The sequence below is a fragment of the Pseudoliparis swirei genome, chromosome 9, assembly GCF_029220125.1.
Source record: "Pseudoliparis swirei isolate HS2019 ecotype Mariana Trench chromosome 9, NWPU_hadal_v1, whole genome shotgun sequence".
Taxonomy (NCBI): domain Eukaryota; kingdom Metazoa; phylum Chordata; class Actinopteri; order Perciformes; family Liparidae; genus Pseudoliparis; species Pseudoliparis swirei.
Genome location: NC_079396.1, coordinates 10,446,636 through 10,472,575, shown reverse-complemented (window position 1 = coordinate 10,472,575; position 25,940 = coordinate 10,446,636). Strand labels below are relative to the sequence as shown.

The 25,940-nt window shown below is 43.3% G+C and overlaps 2 protein-coding genes across 11 annotated transcripts; one reads left to right on the top strand and one right to left on the bottom strand.

Annotated features, from left to right (window-relative positions):
• Nucleotides 1-932: 932 nt before the first annotated feature.
• Nucleotides 933-9,907, top strand: znf362b (zinc finger protein 362b). 2 transcript variants are annotated; one of them, XM_056422594.1, is made up of 9 exons: nucleotides 933-1,672; nucleotides 3,619-3,682; nucleotides 3,961-4,195; nucleotides 4,318-4,422; nucleotides 5,119-5,437; nucleotides 5,962-6,186; nucleotides 6,576-6,654; nucleotides 6,793-6,951; nucleotides 7,723-9,907. In XM_056422594.1, exons 2-9 carry the CDS (start codon nucleotides 3,620-3,622, stop codon nucleotides 7,837-7,839), a joined length of 1,302 nt encoding a protein of 433 aa, XP_056278569.1. In that variant the 5' UTR covers nucleotides 933-1,672; nucleotide 3,619; the 3' UTR covers nucleotides 7,840-9,907. The 2 variants fall into 2 exon arrangements, with proteins under 2 accessions (XP_056278569.1, XP_056278568.1); XM_056422593.1 differs by having other exon boundaries at nucleotides 3,934-4,195.
• Nucleotides 9,908-9,987: 80 nt separating this feature from the next.
• ccdc30 (coiled-coil domain containing 30) lies at nucleotides 9,988-25,651 on the bottom strand. Of its 9 annotated transcripts, none has more exons than XM_056422583.1 (28): nucleotides 25,066-25,651; nucleotides 24,073-24,310; nucleotides 22,509-22,691; nucleotides 22,192-22,312; nucleotides 21,700-21,890; nucleotides 21,354-21,434; nucleotides 21,108-21,185; nucleotides 20,486-20,642; nucleotides 19,978-20,049; nucleotides 19,016-19,131; nucleotides 18,804-18,925; nucleotides 18,438-18,630; nucleotides 18,259-18,357; nucleotides 17,727-17,855; nucleotides 17,417-17,554; nucleotides 17,082-17,248; nucleotides 16,645-16,918; nucleotides 15,726-15,830; nucleotides 15,173-15,343; nucleotides 14,774-14,983; nucleotides 14,020-14,177; nucleotides 13,748-13,913; nucleotides 12,846-12,967; nucleotides 12,532-12,673; nucleotides 12,282-12,418; nucleotides 11,863-11,980; nucleotides 11,658-11,722; nucleotides 9,988-11,442 (listed from the first exon to the last, which is right to left on the bottom strand). In XM_056422583.1, exons 2-28 carry the CDS (start codon nucleotides 24,085-24,087, stop codon nucleotides 11,262-11,264), a joined length of 3,711 nt encoding a protein of 1,236 aa, XP_056278558.1. In that variant the 5' UTR covers nucleotides 24,088-24,310; nucleotides 25,066-25,651; the 3' UTR covers nucleotides 9,988-11,261. The 9 variants fall into 9 exon arrangements, with proteins under 9 accessions (XP_056278558.1, XP_056278563.1, XP_056278562.1 ...); XM_056422588.1 differs by having other exon boundaries at nucleotides 12,559-12,673; XM_056422587.1 differs by having other exon boundaries at nucleotides 21,108-21,182.
• Nucleotides 25,652-25,940: the final 289 nt, after the last annotated feature.

Here is a 25,940-nt window from a genome sequence, read left to right as displayed (position 1 = left end):
CGAGACATACGTACATAAGAATACTATGTGGCCCTGATACAATGTTTGGATGTAGGTGGCGGTGTGTTTGTGTGTGTGTGTGTGTGTGTGTCTGTGTGAAATACAAATGTAGATGGTTGTAGGCAGGTGCCTGCAAGAGGATCAACCAGTTCAGTTATTAATTTATATATATATCAAATCAAACATGAAAGTCTAATTGAATGTGGAAAAGCTTTTGTACACATTAAAATGAGAGGATACCAAGAGTAAACCTCCACTGGTGAGAGATCAAAGGAAAAATGTCAGTCTCTGCCTATTAGTGTATTTATACCTTATATAAAAGCAGTATGAACAATAACGTATAACAACAAGCTGAATTAATTATGTACTTCCCTACAAGTTATAGAAATTAGGATTTCAACCAGCTTTATGCATGGCTTGAAGTACTATTTATTTTTGGGGGGGGGATTTAGATCCAAATTTATGAACACAAAACCATATTGACGTGGTATGGGTTACTAACCAAGAGGTCAAATACTGACGGAGCAGAATGGAGGAGCATATGAATTAGATGAACAATACAATATGACACCGCCCTCAGAGCGCCTCACCAGTCAGTATTGATGTGGATATCTGGAGGTCAGAAGCCGTCTAGACATGAAAGTTATGATTGAGATGAATGTGGGTGAAAAACAAATGTTACATATAAATACAATTGCAAAACTGTTTCAACAACACAATTCTTAAAACATTACCATTTTCCAGTGAAATATGGCAATTAAAATGCTGTTAAAACTCAGTCATTGAAGGTTTAACTCTGTTGACACACGACAGTAATATCATGTATAAACACGTCTTATAGACAGGAGTATATGCTGCACGTGACCTTGGTATATAAAGAAAAACATGGCTCAGGAGGTATAATACAAATATGCGAAACAGCAAAAAAATGTAAGTCTTTTTATTTTTAAACATAGACATGTCAAGTTTATAACTTGGCTACATTTGGTTGAAAAGTGAGTTAAAAAAAGACAGACTGTTACCTGGTCACACATAAAGGACACCATTATATACATATTATAGATGTATCTTCATTGCATGTATCTGTATGAGATTGTCCTTCTAATATTGCAAGATTTCCCACAGCCTATCAGCATTATGTTGTCGATGGACTCGCAATATTATGCTTTTTGCAAATTAATATACACAGTTTTAGCAATTTAACCCCTGTCATCTGCAATGTGTCGTTTCTTCCGATACTTTCGGTATTTTTAGCAGTCAGTGTTTGACTTCATTAACCTTTTGAATGCAGTAGGCTATTTTCTTTTTTTTAATGGGAGTATTTCGACACTGTGGTGTTGCTATTTTAGGATTTGAGTGTCATACTACTTCCAACCGTGTCGGCTAAATCCAACCCAGACACGCGCATACATAACGTTACCGGAAGCATCGTGCGTGCGTATTAAACGTTAACCGAGTCCGGTGATCGTGTTTAAAAAAAACCAACCAAAATAACATTAGCCGAATACTTCCCTCTGTGTGTGTACTGCACTGAGCCTGCAGCAGCACCCAGAAGTGAACAAAGCGACCCGGAAGCGGTGGTCCGACTGGAAGCAGACAGAAAGAACATCAACCTTTTATATTATAGCTGTAGCCTACACTCGCAAGACAATATCTGCAACCGGGACGCCAGGTATTGTGTGCATGTCTGTTCGTGTCTCCGCTGCTGTGCATGGCTCCGACATCTTATATCACCCTAGATGCGTGCAATGTGCACACACAAAAAATGCTATCGCTGTCTTTTGATTCGTCCAAAAGTTGCAGAATGTGAAAAAAAAAACCGCTTGCCCTAAAAGTGGAAATGTGCTTAAGATGGCACAGCGTTAGTCGGGAGAACGGACACCGCGCGCCGGCGACATTGTGACCGTAACGCGTCGCTACGGTTGTTTTAATCGGTCCGGTGTCGGGGTCGAGTCTGCATCTTGTCCGTTTCCGTGCTGTTTTTTTTTTTTTTTTTTTTTTTTTTGCAGGGCATGGTTGTTGTAGGAAGTGTCAGTTTTTTTTTAAGAGGTGGGGAGGCCGGGCTATTCAAACCTGCAATTCGCCCGTAAACAATCATTCATGCCTTTGACGTGATAAACACACCTTTGTGTCTTCTCCCCAACACCAACGCCTCGCGACTACATGTTCACGCTCCTAAATTTTTTTGGGGGGTCTGCAGAATATGGCGTCCCGCCTTATAAAAATAAGGCTGCCATTTTTGTTTCTCTTTTGTCTGGAAATGTTTAAAGAAAACTGTCTGAGAATGTCTCAGTCGCACCGGGAGGGTCGGTCGGCCTAAAAAAAATAATTTAAAAAAAAGCCTCCATCAGCCTGCGAGATGCGGCCACGACACACGACATGTCCGACCAGTCGAGCAGCGGAAAGTTGTGTCTCTTCCACGTTTATCTGAACATTTAATGCGACGTCCACTTATTTTTTGAATGTCGGTCCCAGACAAAAGGACCAGAGCAGCTAAATGTGGAAGCTAATGGCCCGAGGCTCTGTCACACTGACGCCTTTTCATACGCGACACACTATTTCTAGGCGACATTTAATGTTTGACCTGTGTTTACTTCACAGGCGGTTCTGCTCCCGGCTCGGCCTGGTTCACACTGGGTTGATTCACACACGTTTATAGCAACTTATCACCTTTCAAATAATCATAAGATATTTATTAAAGGTTTATGACATATTTATAAATTATTATTATTATTTCAAGGTTAATGCAAGTCCTTTTAAAAATAGATTTAAAAAACATGTTTTAAATCCAGTTGTTTTGACAATGAAATGTAAACTCCAGGTCCACTTAAAGGGTTGTTCCTCCTTTAAACTGCATCCCTCGGTCTTCCTCAGCAGATGGAGTTTGTTCATGAGATGCTGATGAAACCCAGAACAGTGAAACTTTTATGAATATTTGTATTTTTGTTTAATTTCAATTAAGCCTTACATTTATTGATATTTGGCCAACATATTGGATTGATTCAATTCCTAAAAGCACATAAAACCCATCGTAACATTTACCTATTTTTTTAAGGTTTACCCAACTTCCCTTTTTACAAAGGCAAATGCAAAATAACCTTTTTATTTGTCCTTCAGGAAATTGGAACACATATATTTGAATACAAGCCTTTTTAAAATATGCATAACTTATATGGAGCTGCCTATTAAATATGCTCAGTTGATTGTTATTGTGCAACCAGTGCAGTGAAACTTGGCTCCTGAATGTATTTATTGTTGGTCTTAAAAAAAGTTTCAAAAGTACTGGGAAAAAATCTGTGCAAGCAGTTTGCTTACCATGAATTGTAAATGATGTGATTAAGCATGGAAGTGCATGCACAGCTAGATGAGAGCGTATGTGTTGGAAACTAATGAAACCTACACAATCATTCGGTGTCGAAGGCAACGCCTCGCCTTTTCTATCGTCATCGTTTTTTTCTTCCCACTTGAAGTCTGCCGGTGTTTAACTTTAACGCAAAGAGCCTGTAGATCTTGTTCAGAACATCGGTTTGTATCACCAACCCCTCTCTGATCCCGACCGAGCTCAACAACTATAACTTGACTTTTAAATGTGACTAAAATAAATGTTATTCATTTCAGGATGGCAGAGCCTCGATTTAACAACCCATATTTCTGGCCGCCCCCTCCATCCATGCCAGGCCAGGTAAGTCCACTCGTCACGTGTAGTTACTATGACGTTGCTGCCTTTCATTGCCATTTGTTTCCATGTGTGAATGTCTCTACAGCCATTCAGCGAGAATCCTTCACAGGACTTTATCGCAGATTAAAAGCAAAGAGGAGTAATTCAACTTGTGCTGCTGGTCTGTGTTTACTTTTCCTGGGAAGTGTTTATGGGGCGTGAATGACATTCACACATGCTGTTTTCTGTTGAGCATGACCCGTTGACCCTTTCAGCTGGATAACCTGGTGCTCATTAACAAGATCAAGGAGCAGCTGATGGCTGAGAAGATCCGACCCCTGCACCTGCCGCCTACCTCAACCCCATCCCAGCAGTCTTTGCTGGTGCCCACCTCGTCCCCGGACGGCAGCGCTCAGCACGGCATGTCGTTGCCGAAGTCCCAGTCCCAGCAGGTGCAGGGCCACCACCCGCAGCCGCAGGGCTCCGGGCAACCGGACATTGCTCTCCACGCTCGCTCCGCCTCCAGCTCTGGGCCAGGTACAGTCTTGATTTGTTAAATGTAAAACAAGACTGTATATTGGTAGAGTAACTCAGCAGTCATTTTTAAAAGCTCTGTCTGTATCGAGACCGTGAACTGTCGTGAACCTGCCACCTTCCAGATGGAAATATGGACGACAAGTCGTCAGTGAAGGCCAAAGGACTGTGGGAAGACTGGCACATGAGACAGCTCAACGAGCAACAGGGCCGGATCAACCATCGCTCAGGTACTGCAGCCAGGTGGCCTGTTGACATGGGGCAAAGTACACGCTATAGGTGGTAATAAGACAAGTACAGTGTGCATACTTGTGTACTTAGTGGAGCATTAGTCAGTGAGTTATGCTGAGCGGTGCTGTGGAGTACCAACGACAGTTGCTGAACAATGTGGTCTTTGGCTTTCAGGCAGTTTTAGATTCAGCTCATTCAAACTGACTGGTGCAAACCAAACATGTGAAACTTGTTGTAGCATATTTACTACAAATCCTGTATTATTTGCATCACAGATAAATATTTAGCAAACTCTGCTGCTTTATGAATTTCAGTAAATTTTTATTCTTATTCTTATTTCTTATTTCTGTACAAGGTAAACATGGTTGAACAGGCTTTTGAAACTTAAGATGTGAACCCCATGTAACGCTGGCAACATGTCATACATACTTCACTTCCCTGTGATGCGTTCCACAGCTCAAACAGGTTCGAGGAGTCTGCTAACAGATCACTGTATCATACAGAAATGAATGGAAACCCATGGCTCTTTGAATCGTAGGAAATAATTCAAAATGAAAAACTGCATAGCATGCATTTAAAATCGGTCATCAAAAATGTACCCGTGTACCAAACATGTAAATCTGTAGAACTCCTCTGAAGCCAGGTGTGGTGTTGTGGCGTTTGTGTTGAAGCGGTTCTGCTTTTCATTTCAACAGGTTTGTCTCCTTTATCCCGACCGGACAGCCACAGCACCTCAGAGGCCCTGACCCCCACGACTCCAACCTCCAGCAGCCAGATCCGCCTGGGCGGGGCCCCCTCTGTGCACATCATCTCTGGGCTGGCCAGCGGTCCCGGCATGGACCACATGAAAATCGGAGGCCTGGCTGGCCTGTTGGGCCCCCCACCCAAGGCAGCCCGCGGACGGAAGAAGATCAAGGCTGAAAACCAGACCGGCCCTCTGCTGGTGGTGCCCTACCCCATCCTGGCTGACCAAGGCTATGGCACTGTGGCACCCAAAGAGGGGAAAATCTACAGGTTGGCCACAGGAAGCTGCTACTATTGTCTTTAAGTTTTTAATGCATCACAAGGGGAAGAATGTTTCCTTTCAGCGCTTGCCTCGTAAAGCCAAGGCTCACATGGAACTGCGGTCTACAACAGATCAATAGGCATTCTTTAGACGAGTTTGGTTTGAAGTAGGCTGTGGATGATTGAGATGTGGTCCTCCTGACGGAGACATCAACATGGACCCGTCTTTCACCTGACTGGATTCCCTCAGTGGACTGTCAATTGATCGGTTGGATAGGAAACCACTTAAAGAATGATTTATAATTAATCTATTCTGACTCGGTTTTACCGCTTTATGATTTCGATTTTGAAATGGTCTTGTTCTGTTTTATATGTCTTGAAAGTGACTCAAGTAGTCTTGCTATTGCAAAAACAATGGTTCAATACTTAAAAACACCAATGGCGTGACACTGTGTAGTCTCTATCAGGCTCTATTTCTATACACACCCTTAACTGATCACATGTATGCGTTCTTGTGTCCTGTTTTCCGTCAGATGTAAATTGTGCCCGCTCACCTTCTTAACAAAGTCTGAGATGCAGTTCCACTCCAAGTCCCACACGGAGGCCAAACCACACAAGTGTCCCCACTGCTCCAAGACATTCGCCAACGCCTCCTACCTGTCCCAGCACCTGCGCATCCACCTGGGGATCAAACCCTACCACTGCTCCTACTGCGAAAACTCATTCCGCCAGCTGTCACACCTGCAGCAGCACACCAGGTCGGTCCAGCTGAGCACACAAAGCAAGGGAAGCCAAGCTAGTGTTTGTGTGTGTGTGTGTGTGTGTGGGTTGGGGGGCTACGGCTAATTTACTCTGCTGGACCTGGAAAGCTGAAATCTGACGCTCACATTTTGAAATGTGTTGCTTTTTCTTGCAGCGGATACGATTGCTGACATCCCTTTACACTTCAGAAATATCATTTTGGGAATTAACATATTTGTATTTATTAGCGCGCTTTTCTTTTTGTATATTAGATTAAATGGTCTGACTAAAAACGTTCGGCAAGAGGTCGGACTTGTGAAATCGGTTTGATTTTGTTTGCAACACGAGGGTCATCATCTCTCATCAGAAAAGCAAACCTTTTTATTTGTATCTTCTTCTGCCACAGAATCCACACAGGCGATAGGCCTTATAAATGTGCTCACCCCGGATGTGAAAAGGCTTTTACCCAGCTGTCTAACCTCCAGGTCAGTACATGGTCACTCCCACCACACCACATATTACAACGACCACTGTCCCTGAGCACCGCGCTGGACTAACAGGTCCAGTGCTTTTACAGCGGATGTTAGGATTAACAGCCCTCGTCTGTGTTTGTTCCCCAACAGTCTCACCAGAGGCAGCACAACAAAGACAAGCCGTATAAATGTCCAAACTGCTACCGTGCCTACTCCGACTCGGCATCGTTGCAGATCCATATGTCAGCGCACGCCATCAAAAACGCTAAAGCCTACTGCTGTAGCATGTGTGGCCGGGCGTACACTTCAGTGAGTAAACCGCATGTCATCTGGATGTTGTTATATGTGCGTCGGCTTTTTCCAGTCTGCCTTCAGACGGACTGAAAAGACGACGGCCACGATGTCACTACGCAGTTTCCTCCTTGTAATATTTAACAATTCAACATGTTCTTGCTCTTAATCAAACATACAGAAAAGAGGTGAAGTCTTTTTACATTTTCTATATATATATAATCAAAAGGGACCAGTCCTTATTTTGGCATATGGGGATCTACCAGTCCACGTTATCATTTTTACTTCTAAAGTACACATTTAATCTTTTGTCCATTCAAATAAAAATGTTTTCTACCACCGTTAATCCGCGAATTACTCTCTAAATCCGACAGATTACTCTAGAGCAGAAACAATTAATTGGGCACTCTAAATGAATTACCTCCCTCAACTGTTTTGATCATAGCGTAATTGTAATGGCACAAATGCCAAATATGTACTAGTCCCAGCATCTAAAATGTAAATATTGGCTGTTTTTATTCATAATAATAATGGGTATATCTTTGAGGTTTGCTACAGTTGATCTTGCTATATCCACAGACTTAACATTTATTTATATAGACTATGTCTTGTTTTTTTAGGGTACTTTGGGTGTATTAAAATGTCCAATATTGTGAAAATGAAATGTCAGCAAGCAGCTCTACCGGACGTTCAACTGTTGTTGCCGACGAAGATAATATGTCCGGTCGGTCGTCCTAATGGCAATAATGTAATCTTGGACTATTTGGTTTGTTTTCATGTCTTTTGTAGGAGACCTACCTAATGAAGCACATGTCCAAACACACGGTGGTGGAGCACCTAGTGAGCCACCAGTCGCCTCAGAGGAACGATTCCCCCAGCATCCCCATACGCATCTCCCTCATCTGAGCTCCCGGCCGCTCAGCAGCAGGTTGGATTCAAAGTCTATGTTAGGCTGGAGCTCACGAGGCCCTGCACCCACTGCCATCTACATCAGGCTTACATTAGCATTATGACAGCTGGCATAAGCATTCAGTGCTAGATTCAGTAAACAGACTGCCTCCATCCATCTCGACACAGGCCGTCCGTCAAAAATGAGCACAGCGTTATTTTGTGAATGTAAAAATACAGCTAGATGTTGCCCGGAGGATCGAGTGGCAAAGAATGTCTTGCGTCAGATTTAATAAGCACTTTCGTAAGCGTCATGTAAACTGCCGGATGCATTGGCCATCAGAAATGTTTTTCGTTAGACTTTTACATTTTTTTTCCTCTTCCATGAAATGGGTTTTCCAAAATGTGCCAGATGATATTTGCCCTTATAAAGAATTGAGAAAATATGAAAAAATGTTTGCTGGGTGTGTTCTGGAGACATCCAAAGATAATCTTAAAGCACTTTTAGGCCTTGTGGTTTGGGCTCAAATTGTTTCAATCTTGTTGGATGGGAAATGCCAAAGGGCATTATGTGTGGCAGCTAAGAATACTGTCTGTGTATAAATAAGTCTTTTTCTATTACTTTTTTGTGTGTTTTTACTCAGTTTGTGAAACATTTACAGGGTCATCTATCTAAATTTGAAGAAAGGCAATCGCTAGATGACAATTTAAACATTTAATGATTGTATTAAGAAGTTGCATTATTGACTTGCGAAGGCAAAAAGTAGAGCAACTTGAAAGGGAAGAAGGATGAATGTTTTTTTCCCCCCCAAAATCTCTCACTCCATATTTGACATTCACCTTAACGGCACCTTTATGATCATAACATGTGATCAAAGAAACACTGTTTTTGACATTATGTTTCCCTGACGTCCCATTAACCTGTGCCATATATGAACCTTATTTAGGTTTTAAAAGAAAGCGAATCTTGCCATAGCGTGTGTGCTTTCTCTAGTCAGTATTAGAAGTTGAATGCATTGCACATGTGTCCGTGCCGGCTCTCCTCTGCTCATCCCTTCTTTCAAACACACTTCAGCTCAAATCTGTTATCCTAGCCCGGTGGTAACATTTAAACTCAAACGTTGGACCAAAATGTGAAGTTATGTACAGCTACTCTGACCCAGTTAAGTATTTTTTTAAACTTTAATAAGCTTTACCCATTTGAAATAAACTGCAGTCCAAGTCATATTCCATAGGCCTATGTTTTGAGTTTGTGTGGAGGTGATGCTTCTCCTTTTGAATTGTTTTTCTCCTTTGTATTCTTTGTATTGTACACAGTATTGTTTGTTGTATTTTTACTGTAACGTTAACCTCTGGATGGTACTCATAGAGTACCCTGTATTCTTCAGGGCACTTCAGAAAAGGTGCTACGGCTAGACAGTACGCTTGAGATGGAACTGAGAAGGATGTAAAATACATATACAGTATATAGTATGTTTTCAAAAGAATAAAAACTTATTACTCAAGCCACTGGCCTGAAAACAGACATTTACGCCAACAACAGACCCTGCCTCTTCAACTTAATCTCTTTTGAGATAATGGGAAAATGTACATGTTGCTGTACTGTAACACATGTTACTCATTTATAGTACCAATTTTTTAGTTTTCATAAACATGCTGTTTGGGTTTTGTAAAAGTTTATGTATGAACTTACTGTAATTATTTTAGTCTACCCATGTTATTAATATTCATGTTTTATATCAGTTATGTACATGTAAGCCTTAACTGTTTTATCATCCCATTTCCATTAACCTATATTGTGTTCTGCAGTATTCAGTTGTGTAAACATTTTAATTTGTTTCCTTCCGCATGGAGTTCCTGAGCTGTAATCTGTATGATACCGTTTAACCCATTTTCTCTCTGAAAAGATATTGCGTAGATTTATTTCACTTTTTCCTGTCTTGCATTGTGGTTTCATATACAGTTTTTAGACAACTAAATATGCACAGCCAAGACTGAGAAGTTAAACTAAGGTTATCAATGTTTAAAAAAGGAAAACAAGCTTTGTATCTTTACCTTGTTTAATAAACAGACTGTTATAAATTCACTAGTGATTGTGTGTTTTGTACTAAAAACTGATGCTGACGACAGATCTGTGGTTGAAGAGAGCAAGGAGGAGGAAACAAATGTCATTCATTCACTTTTATTTATAAAAATATGTTTGTTTAAAAATGTATTCACATGGATGCAGCACAAGTCAAAGTTTTTTGTCTGTTCGAGCTCGGTTTACATGTCTGTTGCAGACAGGCGTTTGATATTTGACGTGTTCTCACAGCAGACGGATGAAGGGAAACACTTCATTGTTCCAGGCACATTGTAGATCAAATAGAAAATGCATTCCACACTGTACAATACTATTATTTACGCAGATCGGTAATAGTTCATCTGTATTTAATTCCCATGTCGCACACATCTCTTCCTAAAAGTGTACAGGTACTTTCTGAATGAGCGTCGCTGGAGGAAACTATTGAGGTTGACCTATTATCAAAACTTTTATTTTTAAAGCGTTTGTGAATTTAAAAATAGACCCAAAAAATCCGAGGCCTTTTCTGATATTTTGGCTGTTTTTAAACTCCAAGCGAAGAGGCAAATTATAAATACTGGAGTGGCTACACGTCACATGCAATAGGCAAGTGGCGCCACAATATCAACGTCATATACTCAAGTCAAAATGTGTGAATATTTTTGACACAATAAAAACCACAGACATAAAACACTGTTGGCATTTTTTCATTGAAAACACTGCCAGGATAAAAATGTAACTGAAAACAATATGTACTATTGACATACTGTTACATTCAACTGCTACAATTTCCCCAAAATGTAAAAGCAAGTAATACGTCAAATAAAGTGCTCAGTTCAAACGAGTCTCACTCAAATCTTGTATCATTAAATTATTAAAATATGATAATCTTTCTAGCATTCTGATTGGCTTTGGTTTTCTGACCAACCTCCCAGTCCTCTGCACACAGGTGCATACATAAGAGGATGAGCCACGAGTTTATCTTCAAAATCCAATCTCCCATCACTTTCGTTTTTTCTTTTACATCCGTCATTAAATTTGACACTTGCACAGGCTTTAAAGATAATTTAAATTAATGTTAATTCTGAATCTGGATTTAAAAAAACAGTGCTGGCAAGCCGAACAACAATCAGCCTTGGAATACAAAAGAGATTTCACCCTGAGCAGAACTGCAGCGGAAGCTCCCATTTCATTATTACTGCCTTATAACAAGGATTCTTTTTTATTGAAGATATTTTTGCTCCTCTTTTCTTCTTTCGTCCCCGGTGGAAGTGGCGGATGCTTCAGTACAACACCAGACGTCGACTTCGAGCACATATCTCCGCTGTTGGAAACACGGGCAAGAGGGTGGCCGAAACCCAGCGGCGCTCACACCTGGTCACTTTGTGCCTGCGGGGTCTGGAAGGACTAAAGGCGAGGTGAGATTCAGGTAGCCCTGCTCGGATGCTTGCTGTGTGGAGACAGGCGCTTGAGAGCCGTCCACCACCGCGCGCTCGGACACCTTCGCGCGGCAGATAGCGTCAAGGACGTCGAGGGGGTCACACGAACCTGGCGGCAGACTGGCAACACGGGCGTGGTGAGAAGTGGCAGAAAATGCACATACAAGCATCCACCCATATGCAAACCTCTCAATGTGTGATACAAGTCGAACACTCATTAAGAATTCTTTGAAGAGCTTAACAAAGCTGTCTATTATATTTTATATTAGATTAAAATACAGCACACATTTTAAAATGTCAATCAACAAATCATCACAAGAGAAGAATGACCTTACCTCAGCGTGGACGTATGCAGGAAGCCATCGCAGAGCCTTTCAGAGGGGAGCACTTTCTTGGCAGCCTGATGGGCATTTGCACCATTTATGATCAAAACATTTGAAATGCACAATAAAAGAAGTCACACTTCACCCGGCAGCCTCAGCTGTGATTTGCAGATTTATCAAAACAATACATGAAACCTGTAAATTGTGTGTGTGTTACCTCCAGGCTGTAGAATGATTGGACGTTCCTCAGGGCACGCTCTAAGGAACTGACTTGGTTGGAGAGCTTCAGGGTTCGATCCTGAAGTTGTCTGTTTTCCATTTCTAAGACTTTGACCCTTGAACACACAAACACAATTCACCCAATGTGGCCTTTTTGTCCTCACCAGCACACTGTCGTTTACTGACAGTTTTGATTGACAATGAAAGCGTCATAAAGACATCCAGACAAACTTGAGGGGACAGACATGTTTGGCCTTTGTTTGGTTGAAAAAGGTCCCAATCAATAACTGCACCAAGTAAACTATTCAGTCAAGTTAACATACATTCTGCAATCTCATAGAATACTTCATTTGCCACCTCATAAAGGCACAGTGGCATTTATGCGTGTAAATAGTAATTCAGCGTTCAGTTAGATACCTGTGCTGGACGGTGGCGGCGGTCCTCATGCCTTTGCTGCCCATTTCCTCTGCGTCGCTCATCTTCCGCAACAGTTCCCTTTTCTCCTCCAAAAGCTTCTCGTTTTCCTCCGTCACCGTATGGATCCTGTCCTTCTCCTGAGAAATAAACAAAAACAGGGATAGTTTAAGAAAATATTTCTCTGGCATCAGCTGTGGGATATTTACACGTGGAGGAAGTCAGACAGCGGTCTGCGTCATGCGTGTGTGACCTTGTGCGAGAGGCTGAAGGCCATCACCAGGTCGTTCTCCAGCTTCTGGATGATGCGATCCCTCTGGGCAGTCTCCTTGAGATACACCTGCTTGGCATAACGCAGCTTGGTCTTGTACTGACTCTTCTTCTCATTGTACTTTCTGGTTGGTGGAGCAGAAGAAATTGACAGCCGGAAAAGCAACAACTTGATGTGTTTATATTACGGATTATACTATACCCTTGTTCAGCTGATCAGAAAACACATGGTCATTTGTTTACCAGAGTTAATTGTATTTCAATATACAAGTATCCATGCATGTGTGGGTGTCTCACCTGATGTGTGTGTCCAGTTGAAGGAGAACTTGCTGCAGCTCTCCCTGCTGTCGGTCACACTCCAGCTGACTGGCCACCAAGTCCTCCTGCAGCCTGTGGTTTGCCTTCTGGCTGTCTCTTGCCTGAGGGAAACGTATACATAAATTCCATACCGCTTATCCTTCTTTAGGGTCGCGGGGCGCTGGAGCCGATCCCAGCTGACATTGGGCGAAGGCAGGGTTCACCCTGGACAGGTCAACAGTCCATCTCAGGGCACATATAGAGACAATCAACCATTCATGCTCACATTCACACTAACGAGCAATTTAGAAATCAATTAACCTGACTGCATTTCTTTGGACTGTGGGAGGAAGCCAGAGAACCCGTAGGGAACCCGTAGGGAACCCGCGCTGCCACGGGGAGAACATGCAAACTCCACACAGGACCGGCCAGACCAGGAATTGAACCCGTGGCCCTCTTGCTGTGAGTGCTAGCCACTCCACCACCGTGCAGCCCATATACACAAATATATATGATAAATATGGCAAGCGGTTTAATGTGATTGAATGTGTATACTCACTTTGAAAAGATGAAAGCCAAAAGTCAAGCAGATTTTTTTTTTTTATCCACTTGTGGGAATTTACTGGGTTGCAGCTACTGACTAAAATATTTAGACCGCTCAAGATTTGAAGTGGAGATAAAGCAACATAACAACTTTATAAAAGCTCCCACTTTTTATTACACTCCTATTAATTAATTTGAACGTGTGCTTTTAAAATACAGAAAAGCAAACCATCCAAGCCAAGAAATTGAAAAGCTGAGTACAGTCCAAGAACAACATGAAGACATTAAGACTGGGCCTCTGGTGTCCGAAACCCTCCAGTACCAATAACATCCGAGGAGCTGTCAACACGTCTCCTTACCTCCTCTCTGGCCTTGCCAAGCTCAGCCTCCAGGATGGCCAGGCGGGTGTCCAGCTGCTGGGCATGGTGGCTGAGCTCTGCATTCGTCCTCGACATGGAGGCCTCCTTCAGCCTCAGGGAGCGCACCTGCTGCTGCAGCTCCTCCTCACGCTGCTCTAACAGCTTCCTGAGATCGAGATGGAAGAAAAGATGGATAAGAGGAGTACCAACAAATAGGATGATACCATCACTGCTACTGGGACCAAGTCAAACTGGACAGCGTCAGCAGCAACCTGGTGATGTGCTCCTCCTGCTGCTGGGCTCTCAGAGCCGACACGGTGTCAGACAGATCCCTGCTGTCCCTCTCCAGGCGGCTGCTTTCTCCGGCCCGGGCTTCCTCCACGCGCAGCTGGTGCTGGGCACTCTTAAGCTGCAGCTGCAGATCCAACACCTGTCAACAGAGCCACAGGCTTCACGCGAGCTACCAACCTGCCAGCATGTCCAGAGTATCCCTGGTATTCCTGAAGGTGTTTGACACAAATGGTCAATAACATTGGTGAATAACCCTGGGATAGATAGATAGATCTACGCAAAGCGAAGCGCAAGACATTTTACTGTCTACAGCTCAAGAAAGGCTAAATTAATGTTCCATGGATTCTTTACAAGGGACAACTGCTTCTTCTGCATACTCATGAAGATAAGTATACATTTTATTAAAACTCAAGGGCAAACTAGGTCACAAAATGTGTCCTGCATGCTTTGTCTGTGATGTGTCGGAAAATGTATCTTCAAATGGACCATTTGCAGAATTACATCTTCCAAGGGATGATAAACCAATATTCCTTGAAGCGTTAAGAATGGAGCTTTCATTCAGGATTTCACCGATAAGCAGAACCTCAACAAGAGAGATGAAACAAAGGCGTAACATCCTCTGGTGTCTCTGTCACCAAGCCTGACCAGGGATAACCAGTGTCGCAAAGCTAGTTACCAAATAGCACTGTTAACTCTGGGTTAACCGACCAAACTAGTTGGGATGAAAGTGCTGACCTTCTTGTCAACAGCAATGAGCCGCGCCCTCTCGGCCTGCAGGTCCTCCTGCAGACTGGTCGTGGTGCTGCGGTTCGCAGAGCTGCGTGCCAGCTCCAACTCCAGTTCCTTGATCTTCTGCTGCTGACGCTCACACTCAGCAGCCTGCGTGTGGACGCTCTGCTCCACCTGGAGCAGCTTGGTCTGGACCTGCTTCAGCTCTGCACTCAGCTGGAGGAAGCAAAAGAGCCAGAGCATAAAACAGACACGTTCAGCTTTGTGTCGTTACAAACTACAGTTTCACATTTGCTATTCACTGTGAGAGAGCTGGGTAACAAAGAGAGCGATTAGGCTGATGATTACATCAAACATATCAGAGGCATTCAGGAAATTCCACCTGTGTTGTAATGAAATACAAACTTTGAGTTTCTCCTGTTCCAGCAGGGTGTTGTGTTTCTTCAGGTCGATGTTCTTCTCCTTCTCGTAGCGCAGCTCTCGCTCTGCTGAGGTGAACAGGCTCTGGGCCCTCTGCAGGTCCTGCTTCATCTGTTTAGCCTCCTCTGCCTTCTGGATCAGCACCGAGTACTGGGACTGAAGAGGGAAATGTTTGAAGGGGAGTCCAGATAAATACAGGCAGCCCAGCTAAACTGTGGCTTCTGTGAATCATTAAACTAATCCCAAGTGCCCTCGATTTAAATTAATGAAGAAAAAAGATTCTGTAAAAAGCATGACATACCACTGGCATTGTGAGACCTGGAGTATCTGTTTTTTAAATCATCAGTATTTATTATTAATATTAAAGAGAGGAACATGCTCAAATTGCTGCTGCCTAGGCCGACGTAAAGCAATACAAAGAGGAAGAACCTGAAACTCCTGAATGCAATGAGACCAGGATTATGATAGATGTTGAATTGAACTGCAGAAACAGCATGGCTATCTGGGCATGATGAATGAGAGTGAGCATCTAGCGTACCATGATGCGAGCCTGGGCTTCCTTGACCTGAGCTTGCAGGGACAGTTGGTGCTGAGAGGCCAGCTGCCGCTCCTGCCCCAGCTTGGTCTGCAGATCATTTAGCTCCTGCGTCACACACGAGAGCCACTCACACACGTATACAGGATGAATAATACATGATTCTGGCAGAGGAAATTCCCTCCCTGCTCACTTTCCTCTACCAGCAGGTCAAAGGTTAGGCTCAGCTTCAGTACCCAGGCTGGTGGGAACTAGTGACTAGGACATAAAAACGGACAGCAGCATGTTAAACCAGGGCCGTAATGTTGAAGGACTTCTTCTCTACTCTAACCCGTTACCCCGACTGCTGAGCTTCTAAACAATTAATTAGTTTTACTAGATGATTTTACATAATGAAGCTTTTTACAAACTACCATAGGACATGTAATCCAGTTACCTCCAGATGGCACAAAACGCAGCTGCTCAGTTTTTAACAAATACAATCATCAGCCCTGTTTGAGCCTCTCTTCACTGGTTACCGGCCAGTTTTAGAATTAACTTAAATATTTTACTGATCACCTTTAAAGCACTTTGTGGTTCAGTCCGAGCTACATTGCTCAATTGCTGCTCCTCTATGAGCCTCAGATCCTCAGACAGGACTCTGATGGCTGTTCCCAGTTCCCCGCTCAAGACTAACGGTGACCGGGTCAAGGACTAACGGGTCAAGGACCCTGAGCTCAGGAACCACCTGCATGACTGTCTCATGTTTGCAGAATCATTGGCTTTGACTTCCCTAAACTTATCTTTAAAAAAAAGCCTTTTACTAATTTTAAGCACACCCTTTTTCCTTTAACATGTCTTATTTGGTTATTTGACAGATTTGAGTCCACAAATGTTTTCAGAAAAGCATACGTTAAATGTATATTATTATCATTATTATTACCTGACACTCCCCCTGTATCCTCTTCACTGGACTCAGCCTAGATTCGAGATGGGCTGCTGAACAGCACACTTGCTGTTCAGGTGTCTGGCTGCCCGGAAGCGTTTCCGTTGTTAAGGAGAGTTGCTCTTGATGCCACTTGAGCTGCTCTTTGAGGCGCTGCATCTCAAGCTCCAGCCTCTCTCTTTGCCCCTCAGTGGTCAGCTTCTCCTGGACACTAGAGCTCAGCTTGGTCTGGAGCTCGGCCGTGTGCAGCCGCTCAGAAACCATCTCCTCCCTGGAACATATGTTATGCAGAACCAGTAAGCTCCAGTGTCTCGCGGCCAGGCACAGGAAAGGACTATCCATGACACATGATGGACCAGTTGCAGCAGTGCCATCACTTATCATCTTAAAAAATACAACTGCATGAACCCAGTGAACTCTGGACTGACAACCACCTCAAGGCATTGTGTGTCGTCTGGAGGCTGCTGAGCTCAGCAGTTCGTCGGTCCGCCTGCTCCTGCAGCTGGTCAAGCTGAAGCTGGTTCTGCTGGGTTTCACTACTGTTCTTGGAGCGTTCCAACTCGTTCTCGAGCCGGCTGCGGGCGCGCTCCATCTTGGCCACCTGTCAGGCAGAGAAGCAAAGACAGGAAAGTAGTCTCAGTGGTGTAAAAAGGTGAAATTGATACGTGCTGTAAATTCATGTAGGTGTAGGGGACTCATATTTAAATGTTGTCAAGTTCATTTATTTGCTGTATTCACTCATTTATCCGTATCGCAGGAATCAACACACCTTTTCCTCCAGAACTACTTTCTCCCCCTTGACTTGGGTCAGGCTCTTGATGAGTGTTTTCCCTTGTTGGCATTCGGTCTGAAGGCTGTTGACCTCAAGCCTCAGCTTCTTCATCTCTCGCTCACCTATCTGCAAAGCCTTTAATGGAGAGAATAAGGGATTTTTATAACATATCCATGTAGCTCATAACTCAACATTTTTTACTTAGGAACTACATCTCCTGAGCTGAAAAATATAATTCCACATATATGTGTAGCTGTGGGGTTATTGTTTTGTGTCGGGCAAAGCATTGGTTGTGTGGGTTTTTTACCTCCTTGTCTTTTTTGAGGGCGGCCTGGGCAGCGTTGAGGTCGACCTCCAGCTGTTTCCTCCAGTCTTTCTCCTCAGTCAGACGAGCCTCGAGAAGAGCCAGTCTCTCCTGGCTGCTGTCCCTAAGGGGCTTCAGACATGGTGTCAGGGGACAACAAAGCATTTACACAATCTACAGGCTGATGGTCCAGGTTTAAGGTTACTCTCTGCATGTGAAATCGAAATTACATACATTTTGGTCAAACTCGAGATACTGTCGAAGCTTTCATTCATAGATGAATATAGAATATAGTGGCATTTATTGTCCTGCTGCTGCTTATATTACCCCCCCCCCCAAAAAAACCAACAACTTTATTACACCTCTTCATGCTCTAATCTAATCTGTGTGCTCTTCACAAGGTGCAGTGCTCTTGCTTTGTAAACAAATCACTGTGGAATGTGCACAGAGGAAACATACATGATATATATATATAACACATATATATGATATTCAAAAGTAATGAGTAACATGCAGCCTGTGAGTATTGTCTTACCAATTGTAAGAAGGACTCTGTAGTTTTGACCTCCTCTCCACTCTTCAACATTTTTTCATGGACCTCCTGCTTCTTCAACTCTGCCTCCAGGCCTCTGATCTGCCATTGACATTTCGTAAATAATACATTAATCCTTAGTTCAGTTAAGAAAATGTTTTTTTCTCAGCGCTGCTCATTACCCTCCTGTGTAGTCCCTCGAGTTCTCCATCGTGGCGATGCCTCTCCGACTTGCTGGCATTCTGGGTCTCCCCTAGCACAGCCTCCAGCTCCTCATTCCTCTCCTCCAGCTCTTCCTGTTCCTTGCGTAGCCTCTGGAGTTGCCGTTGCAGCTCCCTCATCTGTATAAGGCTGTCTTCTGCCGCCTCCTGACACCTAGATCGATGGTGATTTGAGTCAGAAGAAGAAGGTAGAACCGTCTTAAAGAATGTCAACATTCATGCAGCACACGATGGACCACTATTCAGCTGCTGTAACAACTGGATTTGCTTGGTGTGGGATGAATAAAGTTATTTTCTGAGTGTATCTGATGCAATCAATGTTTTTACCTTTTGTGAATGTAATCCTTGTCTTGGGTTGAAGAGCCAGACAGATTGTTTTGTTGTTCGCTGCTAATGGATTTGTCCTTTTGATCCTCTTTGGTCACAACATCTTGGTCATTTATTGCCAACTGGACAAACGCAACACAAAACAATGTCAAGCTGCTGCAACAACAGTATAATTTGTTCAATTCAATAAATTTTTTTTTTAAAATACCAACCTGGTCCAGGATTTTTTTCTTTTCGGACTCTAAAGTGCAGACTCTCTCCCTCAGAGCGGTGTTCTCAACGTCGAGTGTTTCATTTTGCTCTTTGGCTCGCTGCAGCTTCATCATATCTGTGAAAAGACAAAACCATGACCATGACTATCTGAAGACATGAAACATTTCTGTTTTTATCTTGTTTTGCCTTTTTAAACCACATTACTATGTTACACAATGTTGCACATACACGGTATGAAGTAACTATGATGAGAATACTTATAGCTACAAAGGGTAGGTGATCAATTTGTTAAGATTGCTGCTTGAAACTTGCTCAGCATGTTAAAAATATGTTTATTCAGTCGGTAAAGTGAACGGCATTAGGCATTTGTAACTAACAGATTAAACTCGGTTGGGACTAGTGTTACATTAGTGACTTTGTGCATCCGTCTGGCTATGCGAGATAGTTTACTTTCCACATGTCGTGCCATAACAAGAATGCATTTAGCAGCAGCGGCGAGATATAACTCAAAAAACTAAAATATTCAGTCAAACCACGAGCAGTACGGGGGAAACAGACGCCAACGTAATACAAACATTTTTCTACAAACTAAAATGAATATACAGGGAATAATAGAATAAACCCTGTTCAAGTGTGCAAGCCAATGAAGAGGCAGGGATATAAAGTGTACAATAATAGTATGTAAATCTACCTCCTAAACAGGTATGGTTTCTTCTAGTAACGTGTATCAAAGTTAATTACATTAAAAAACAATGAAATTTGAACGCAAAATGATTCAAATTAATCTAAATATGAAAAGAATAGTTTGTTTATTTCCCATTTCCAAGGCACAAACAGAATGATAACCAAACATTATCCAACCCGAACTCTTCAACCCACCAGAAATTGAGAATAGTCAAATGATATCTCCGAACAATGTGTCTGGCATTAACGTCACACAGTGATCTCAACCAAGTCTCACCACAGAGTTTCAGTTTGTCCACTTCCTTCCTTAGGTTCTCTACTTCTTGGACCGTTTCTTGAAGCTCAGATCCTGAGATTATAAGCATTTTAATTTTAATTTAAAAAAAACAACAATATGGATTCTTCTCATGCATGATTTATATTTTAAAAAATTAAACTCCTGCAGATTTCTAGAACACACCAGTTCCACATAACAAATTTCCGTGATTATATTGCCAAATCTGTAGCCTAAAAACCAAATAATATTGGCATATGAGTGAGGCAAGACATTGAAGCTACTTTATGTGGAGATGGAAGGGTTTTAAAAGGTCGGAGTAACCAGCTGGGTAGACCAGATACCCAAATGGGGCTGCATTTGAACACCTGTGTGTTTCTTTTAACCACGTAATTCAGCAACAATCTGCACAACAAAATAAAAAATGTGTCGTCTTTAGAAACATTGCAGTAAAACCTAACCCAGACTCATACTTCTTTGAGGGATACATACTGCGAGTCTTGCAACATACCACTTTGGTCTAGGTTGTTGTTTTTGGCAGCATCCAGCTCGTTGGTAAGTCTGCGAATATCCTGATGAGCCATCGCCAGCCTCCTAGAGGCTTCTTCAAGGTCCCGCTCAAGCTGCTGGCGCTCATTTCGCTCCAGGGAAATCTGCACATCGTAGGCCTGATGTACAAGAATGAAGCATGGAGGATGAGAGTGGGAGGAATGCAACAGGAAAGAAGATTGGTAGTTAGACTGGAGATGCAAGTGTCCCAGCATGCTGGTGTAAGAGACATGCATTCAGAGGTTGAGATTCCTCGCCGCCACAGGCCTGTAAATTAGTGAGGGCAATGAGCTATTATCTTATATTTAAACATTCTCCTGCACAAAGAGGCCAGTGGGACAAAAAGTACACATGCTGTTACCCGTGACATGCCATTACTGTTCCACCCATTCCGAGCACTCACCAGTGGTTAGAAGATGACATTCAAAGATGCGTGACATTGGTCATGCAGATATCAAAGCACGTTGTCAGCGTGAAATGTATTTTTTTTTAAAGTAGTAACACTTTGCAACAAGCCGGCGACGCCCTCTTTATCACAACTCCAGTGTTAGTTACTTAGGATATGCTGCGAGGTGGAAACCTACAGGGGTGATATTGTGTTTGCTCTGACCAGACCTGCGCAGCCCAAAGAGCTTCTTCCATGGACTCTGGGATGAACACTGCTGAGAGGAGACACCCATGTGTGCAGAATCACAACAGACACTCCGTAACTATCAGGCGGTAACCCTGTCCTTGTACTGGAAAAAATACTCTTCTTTTTCTCACAAATGTAATTCCACCTAAAGTGACAGACATGTACCACAGTCCAGGCACAATGACAGCCGACTCACCTTCTTCAGGTGATCCGTAGTTTTCTGCATATCCTCCGTCTGCTGCCTGAGCTCTTCCCCCATCGTGTGGTGACTCCGCTCCTGTCCAAGAGTCACCGAAAGACAGAAACTCACTTCACCACGTTTATATGATCTCTGTATCTGCCTTAGATATTACAAACATTACATTCACTGAAAGTATGACGACTGTGCATTCTTTATTTAAGATTGGACAGACTGTGTGCACTTTCCCCAGAAAACTCTCATGTTCAGTTGAATTGATCACAATGAACCACACCACCGTACATCCTATACGAGCCGTTACAACATTTAAAAATGGACTCCTCTACGTAGGTCAGTCCTTTACCTGGTGGTGGACTTCCCTAAAGTTGACAGTGAGGCTCTGACTTTCCAGTCTCCTCTCAGCAGCCTCCAGCCTCTCCAGAAGTGTGGCCCTCTCCACCAGCAAGTAAGCCACCTGCTCACTCGGGCTGCTCAAGCCCATCTCCCCGAGGTCCTCCTGAGCCAACATCTCCGCCAGCTCCTTGCTCTGACTCTCTGGAAGAAAGGGATTTTTCACCGGTCAGAGGTTCGTCCAGCCGGACTGTGAAATAACATTGATGACAAGACAAAATAACAAGAAAATAGTGCAAAAGGTTGCTATCCGGCAAAAGATTTAATATAAACACAAGTGACAAATCTAACTCTATCCAAGATAGCAAATTCAATATATTCACTGGCACGGTTTTAGAAATTGTAAACGGCGGTGTGTTTGAGCCATCCTGCTCAGGGGCTCTGGAGAGGCAACGACTCAAAAGGAAAGCATGCCAACATTGTACTATATTTACATTGCATTCACCTTGATGTTGGCCGATCTGGTGGAGCTGTTGTCGCAAGTGTTCATTGTCTCTCTCATAGTCTGAAGTTCGACACTCCCGCTCTTCCAGCAGACCTCGAATATGGGCAACATAGTTCTCCACCTGATAGACAGAAAGACAAAAATCAAACTGCTGACAGGGACCGACATCCTGTTTCAAGCGATTGGCAATGTCCTGGACCAATATTAGATGCATGTTAAACTGGTAGCCTGGGAGCTTTCCATCATACACAATCAGGTCAAGAGGACTATGGCGGTGGCAGTTGGTGAAGTAAAACTTAAAACAACAGAGTATTCACCTCCTTCATTTCACTGGCTTGCTGGGTCCGGAGGGTCTGCAGCTCTTGAGTGGCTGACTGAAGCTTTGCCTCCCGAGCAAGCAGCTGCCGCCACAGGTGGCGCTGCTGCTGCTCCGCACTGGCCCCTGGAGGCAAGCCATCCTCCTGAAGCCGCATAGAAATCTGGTCCAGCTCTGTCCTCACCTGAGAACCCAGAGGGGGAGCTGAACGTTTCGTGACCAGCTGTCGTATTTATCACATACGTGTTGAACTGTTATGTGAAGCTTCAGCTTTTAAAATGTTATGAAATGAAATCCCTCTCAGTGCTTTGGTAAATCAAGAAGCGTCCCAAAACGAGGCTGGTCAGTGAATGAGAGGCAGCGAGGAGCCTGCATGTCAGAGCAGTTATAGAGGATAATGCACTTCAACTGGCATTAAGCTAAAGGATGATACAATTTAAAAGCTACATATACACTACCGTTCAAAAGTTTGGGGTCACTTAGAAATGTCTTTATTTTTCAAAGAAAAGCACTGTTTTTTTCAATAAAGATAACATTAATCAAAAATACACACAATACATTGTTAATGTGGTAAATGACTATTCTAGGTGGAAACGTCTGGTTTCTAATGAAATATCTCCATAGGTGTATAGAGGCCCATTTCCATCAACTATCACTCCAGTGTTCTAATGGTACATTGTGTTTGCTAATCGCCTTAGAAGACTAATATCTGATTAGAAAACACTTGTGCAATTATGTTAGCACAGCTGAAAACAGTTATGCTGGTGATATAAGCGATACAACTGGCCTTCCTTTGAGCTTGAAGTACAAAATTAATACTTCAAATATTAATCATTATTTCTTACCTTGTCAATGTCTTGACTACATTTTCTATTCAATTTTCAATTCATTTGATAAATAAAAGTGAGTTTTCATGGAAGACACGAAATTGTCTGGATGACCCCAAACTTTTGAACGGTAGTGTACAAAAATGTCCTTAACTTTTATCCTTTATGTGATTGTAGACTGTGATACGTTGTTTTTCTAGATGTGACATGCTATGACAACTGCAGCAAACAGTCATACTTTTGCCAAATCCAGCAAACTACCCTGAAAGCAATATTATCATGGCCAAAAGGGTTCCAACGCGAAGGTGGTCGGTGTCGCTGAAAGCTGAACCTGTGTGAGTAACACACATGAGGAGGACATCACAACATCAGAGTGGCACGCCAGCACGAAACACCTGTTGCCGAATTCAACACTGTACTGCTTTGTAACCCGAGCGTGCCCCCCATGCAGCATTCAGCCTCCTCCTGGAGCGGACAACATGCAGCACATTGCTGCGTATCAGGTCTCATGTCCCTGTTGTACTTAAACATCACAGAAGCTGCTATATGATCCTGTGTGGAACAAATGGCTTGGGGAGCAGACATCAACTAAAAGCACCATCTGTATGGGCTGAGTGTTGGCTGTTGGTTAAATTGACAAACAGTGTCACAAGTTGTGTGGATTGAAAAGCTCAACACACGTGCAAACACATAATGTGTGGCGTTGAAAGGCAAATGCACAGCGATGAATGTAATTACCTCTTCGTGATCCATGGTCAGACATCAACTTTGATGAAGCAGCATCTGTGAATGACGAACGTGTTCCTCAATAGTGAAACTTCTAATCCCAAACAACTCTTCAGCCTGTACATATGGTGTCCCGCAGAACACAAGGCACTTTGCAAAGATCCAGAAAAGAACAGCAACTCGTCAAACTTCATCACTTCCATTGTGGCCGCAATTCATCCATGACAACGTCTCTTGTCCTCGGGTTCCCCTGAAAAACACGAGATACTTTTATAACAATGCTTTGCAGTCGTGTTGGGACTTGCAGTCACACGTTCAGAGAAGAGACAACCCGTCTCAGTTCAGACAGGCACACTTCAGCTTAACAGTTTTCATTGCATCACCTGAGGCGATGCAAAGCTCCGAGGTGATTAGCTCCGTGTTAACTGCATGGAGGAGGAATCTAACAACCGCACAGCAACACGGGCAACGTCTCCATCAGTTGGGATCCTTTGCGTGAAGCGACACAGTCGTTCTTACCAGTTACTTCCCTGTAAATGTGCACAGGGTTCCCGCAGTAAGTGCCCCCTCCCCTGAAATGGAGTTGGACACATTTGCTTTCCAGCGAACCATTCTGCCCAAAATGTCTGACGAGGAGGAGCAAAGGAGGGTTTGAGTCCAACAACAGCCACTTGCATTCCTCTTGGCCGCACGCTCACTCGTCAGGGAGACGTGTTGGACGAACGCGCTGTCCACGCTGCGCTAGAGTAGGCTGCTAAATAACCGGGACCGACGCCCGGTATCGCCCGCAGCCCCGGCGGGATTAATTAGTGAAGTTAGTTTCAAAGTAACCGTCAGTGCACTTTCCGTCCAGCTAGCGTGAGCTCGCTTGCGGTCGCCATGGCTTTCTCGAGTGACCGCTCGGCAGCGACGGCTGAGCGTGTCGTAGAGGTAACGGAGGGCTCCTACTTCAAAACGCGAACTTGTTTACTGCTTTGTGCAATGTGCTGTTCGGGTTTTACTCACCTTTCAAAAGGTAAACGGGGTCAAAAAGCCAAGCGGAGGAGGACAGGCGTGGCGAAGGGAATTGGCTTCTACTAGCGCCTAGGCAACGGACCGTACCACTGACATAATGCAGGGGGGACGGTCGATCGAAAAAAGTTGCAAGCAACCAAGTGGTGGCGTTTGTTTTGCGTTTTAAAATAAATATCCCGTAAATATTGTCGTTGTAAATGACAGTTTTTTCCATTCGGTGCGAGTCTTAACACGAACGGGTTCTAACCAGGGTAGGGTTGACCCGGGTCGTGACCTGGACCCTGTGCCTGGACCTTATGGGAATGAAACAATCTTTAAGAATGGTTTCGTCCTTGGCAAAGCAGGGAGTAATCCAAAAGAGATCAATCTTTATCAATATCATGCTTTATTCACTGTTCTCACTGACAATTAAGTGACATCGCTTCTGATGAAGCATGCCCATAGAGCTTTATGAATCATGGGTGTAAACACCAGGGGGCGACTAATACACGTTAGTCTTTTTCCAGAGGAGGGAAAATATCAGAATTCATGTTTTTAATCAATGAATGTTGTACCAATAACATATAGATAGAAAGATGGATATATAGATACTTTAATGATCCCACAAGGGGACATTGTTTTGGTACAGCAGCATACATAAGCAATACAATATGTGTTTAATGTATAGACTTAATGGAAGGATAATGTCATTAAAATAAGCTGTTCAAGGACTTGATTCCTTCTAACCTTTTTTCTTTTTAACATAGATTAAAATGTAAAATTGGTGTTTTGAGACTTCGTAATGTGTTGTTTTGATGTGGCCTCCACTGACCGTACTATACATTCACTCAGGAATGTGTGCACATGGTCTCCCCTACCCAGATGTT

Coding starts and splice junctions, on each gene's coding strand:
- znf362b (XM_056422593.1), top strand. CDS start 3,620: ATGGCAGAGCCTCGATTTAACAACCCATATTTCTGGCCGCCCCCTCCA. Junction 3,683..3,933: donor CTCCATCCATGCCAGGCCAG/GTAAGTCCACTC, acceptor TGACCCTTTCAG/CTGGATAACCTGGTGCTCAT. Junction 4,196..4,317: donor CGCCTCCAGCTCTGGGCCAG/GTACAGTCTTGA, acceptor GCCACCTTCCAG/ATGGAAATATGGACGACAAG.
- ccdc30 (XM_056422583.1), bottom strand. Junction 21,435..21,699: donor TTAGGGAAGTCCACCACCAG/GTAAAGGACTGA, acceptor ACTCTTGGACAG/GAGCGGAGTCACCACACGAT. Junction 15,831..16,644: donor GGATACAGGGGGAGTGTCAG/GTAATAATAATG, acceptor TGTGTGACGCAG/GAGCTAAATGATCTGCAGAC.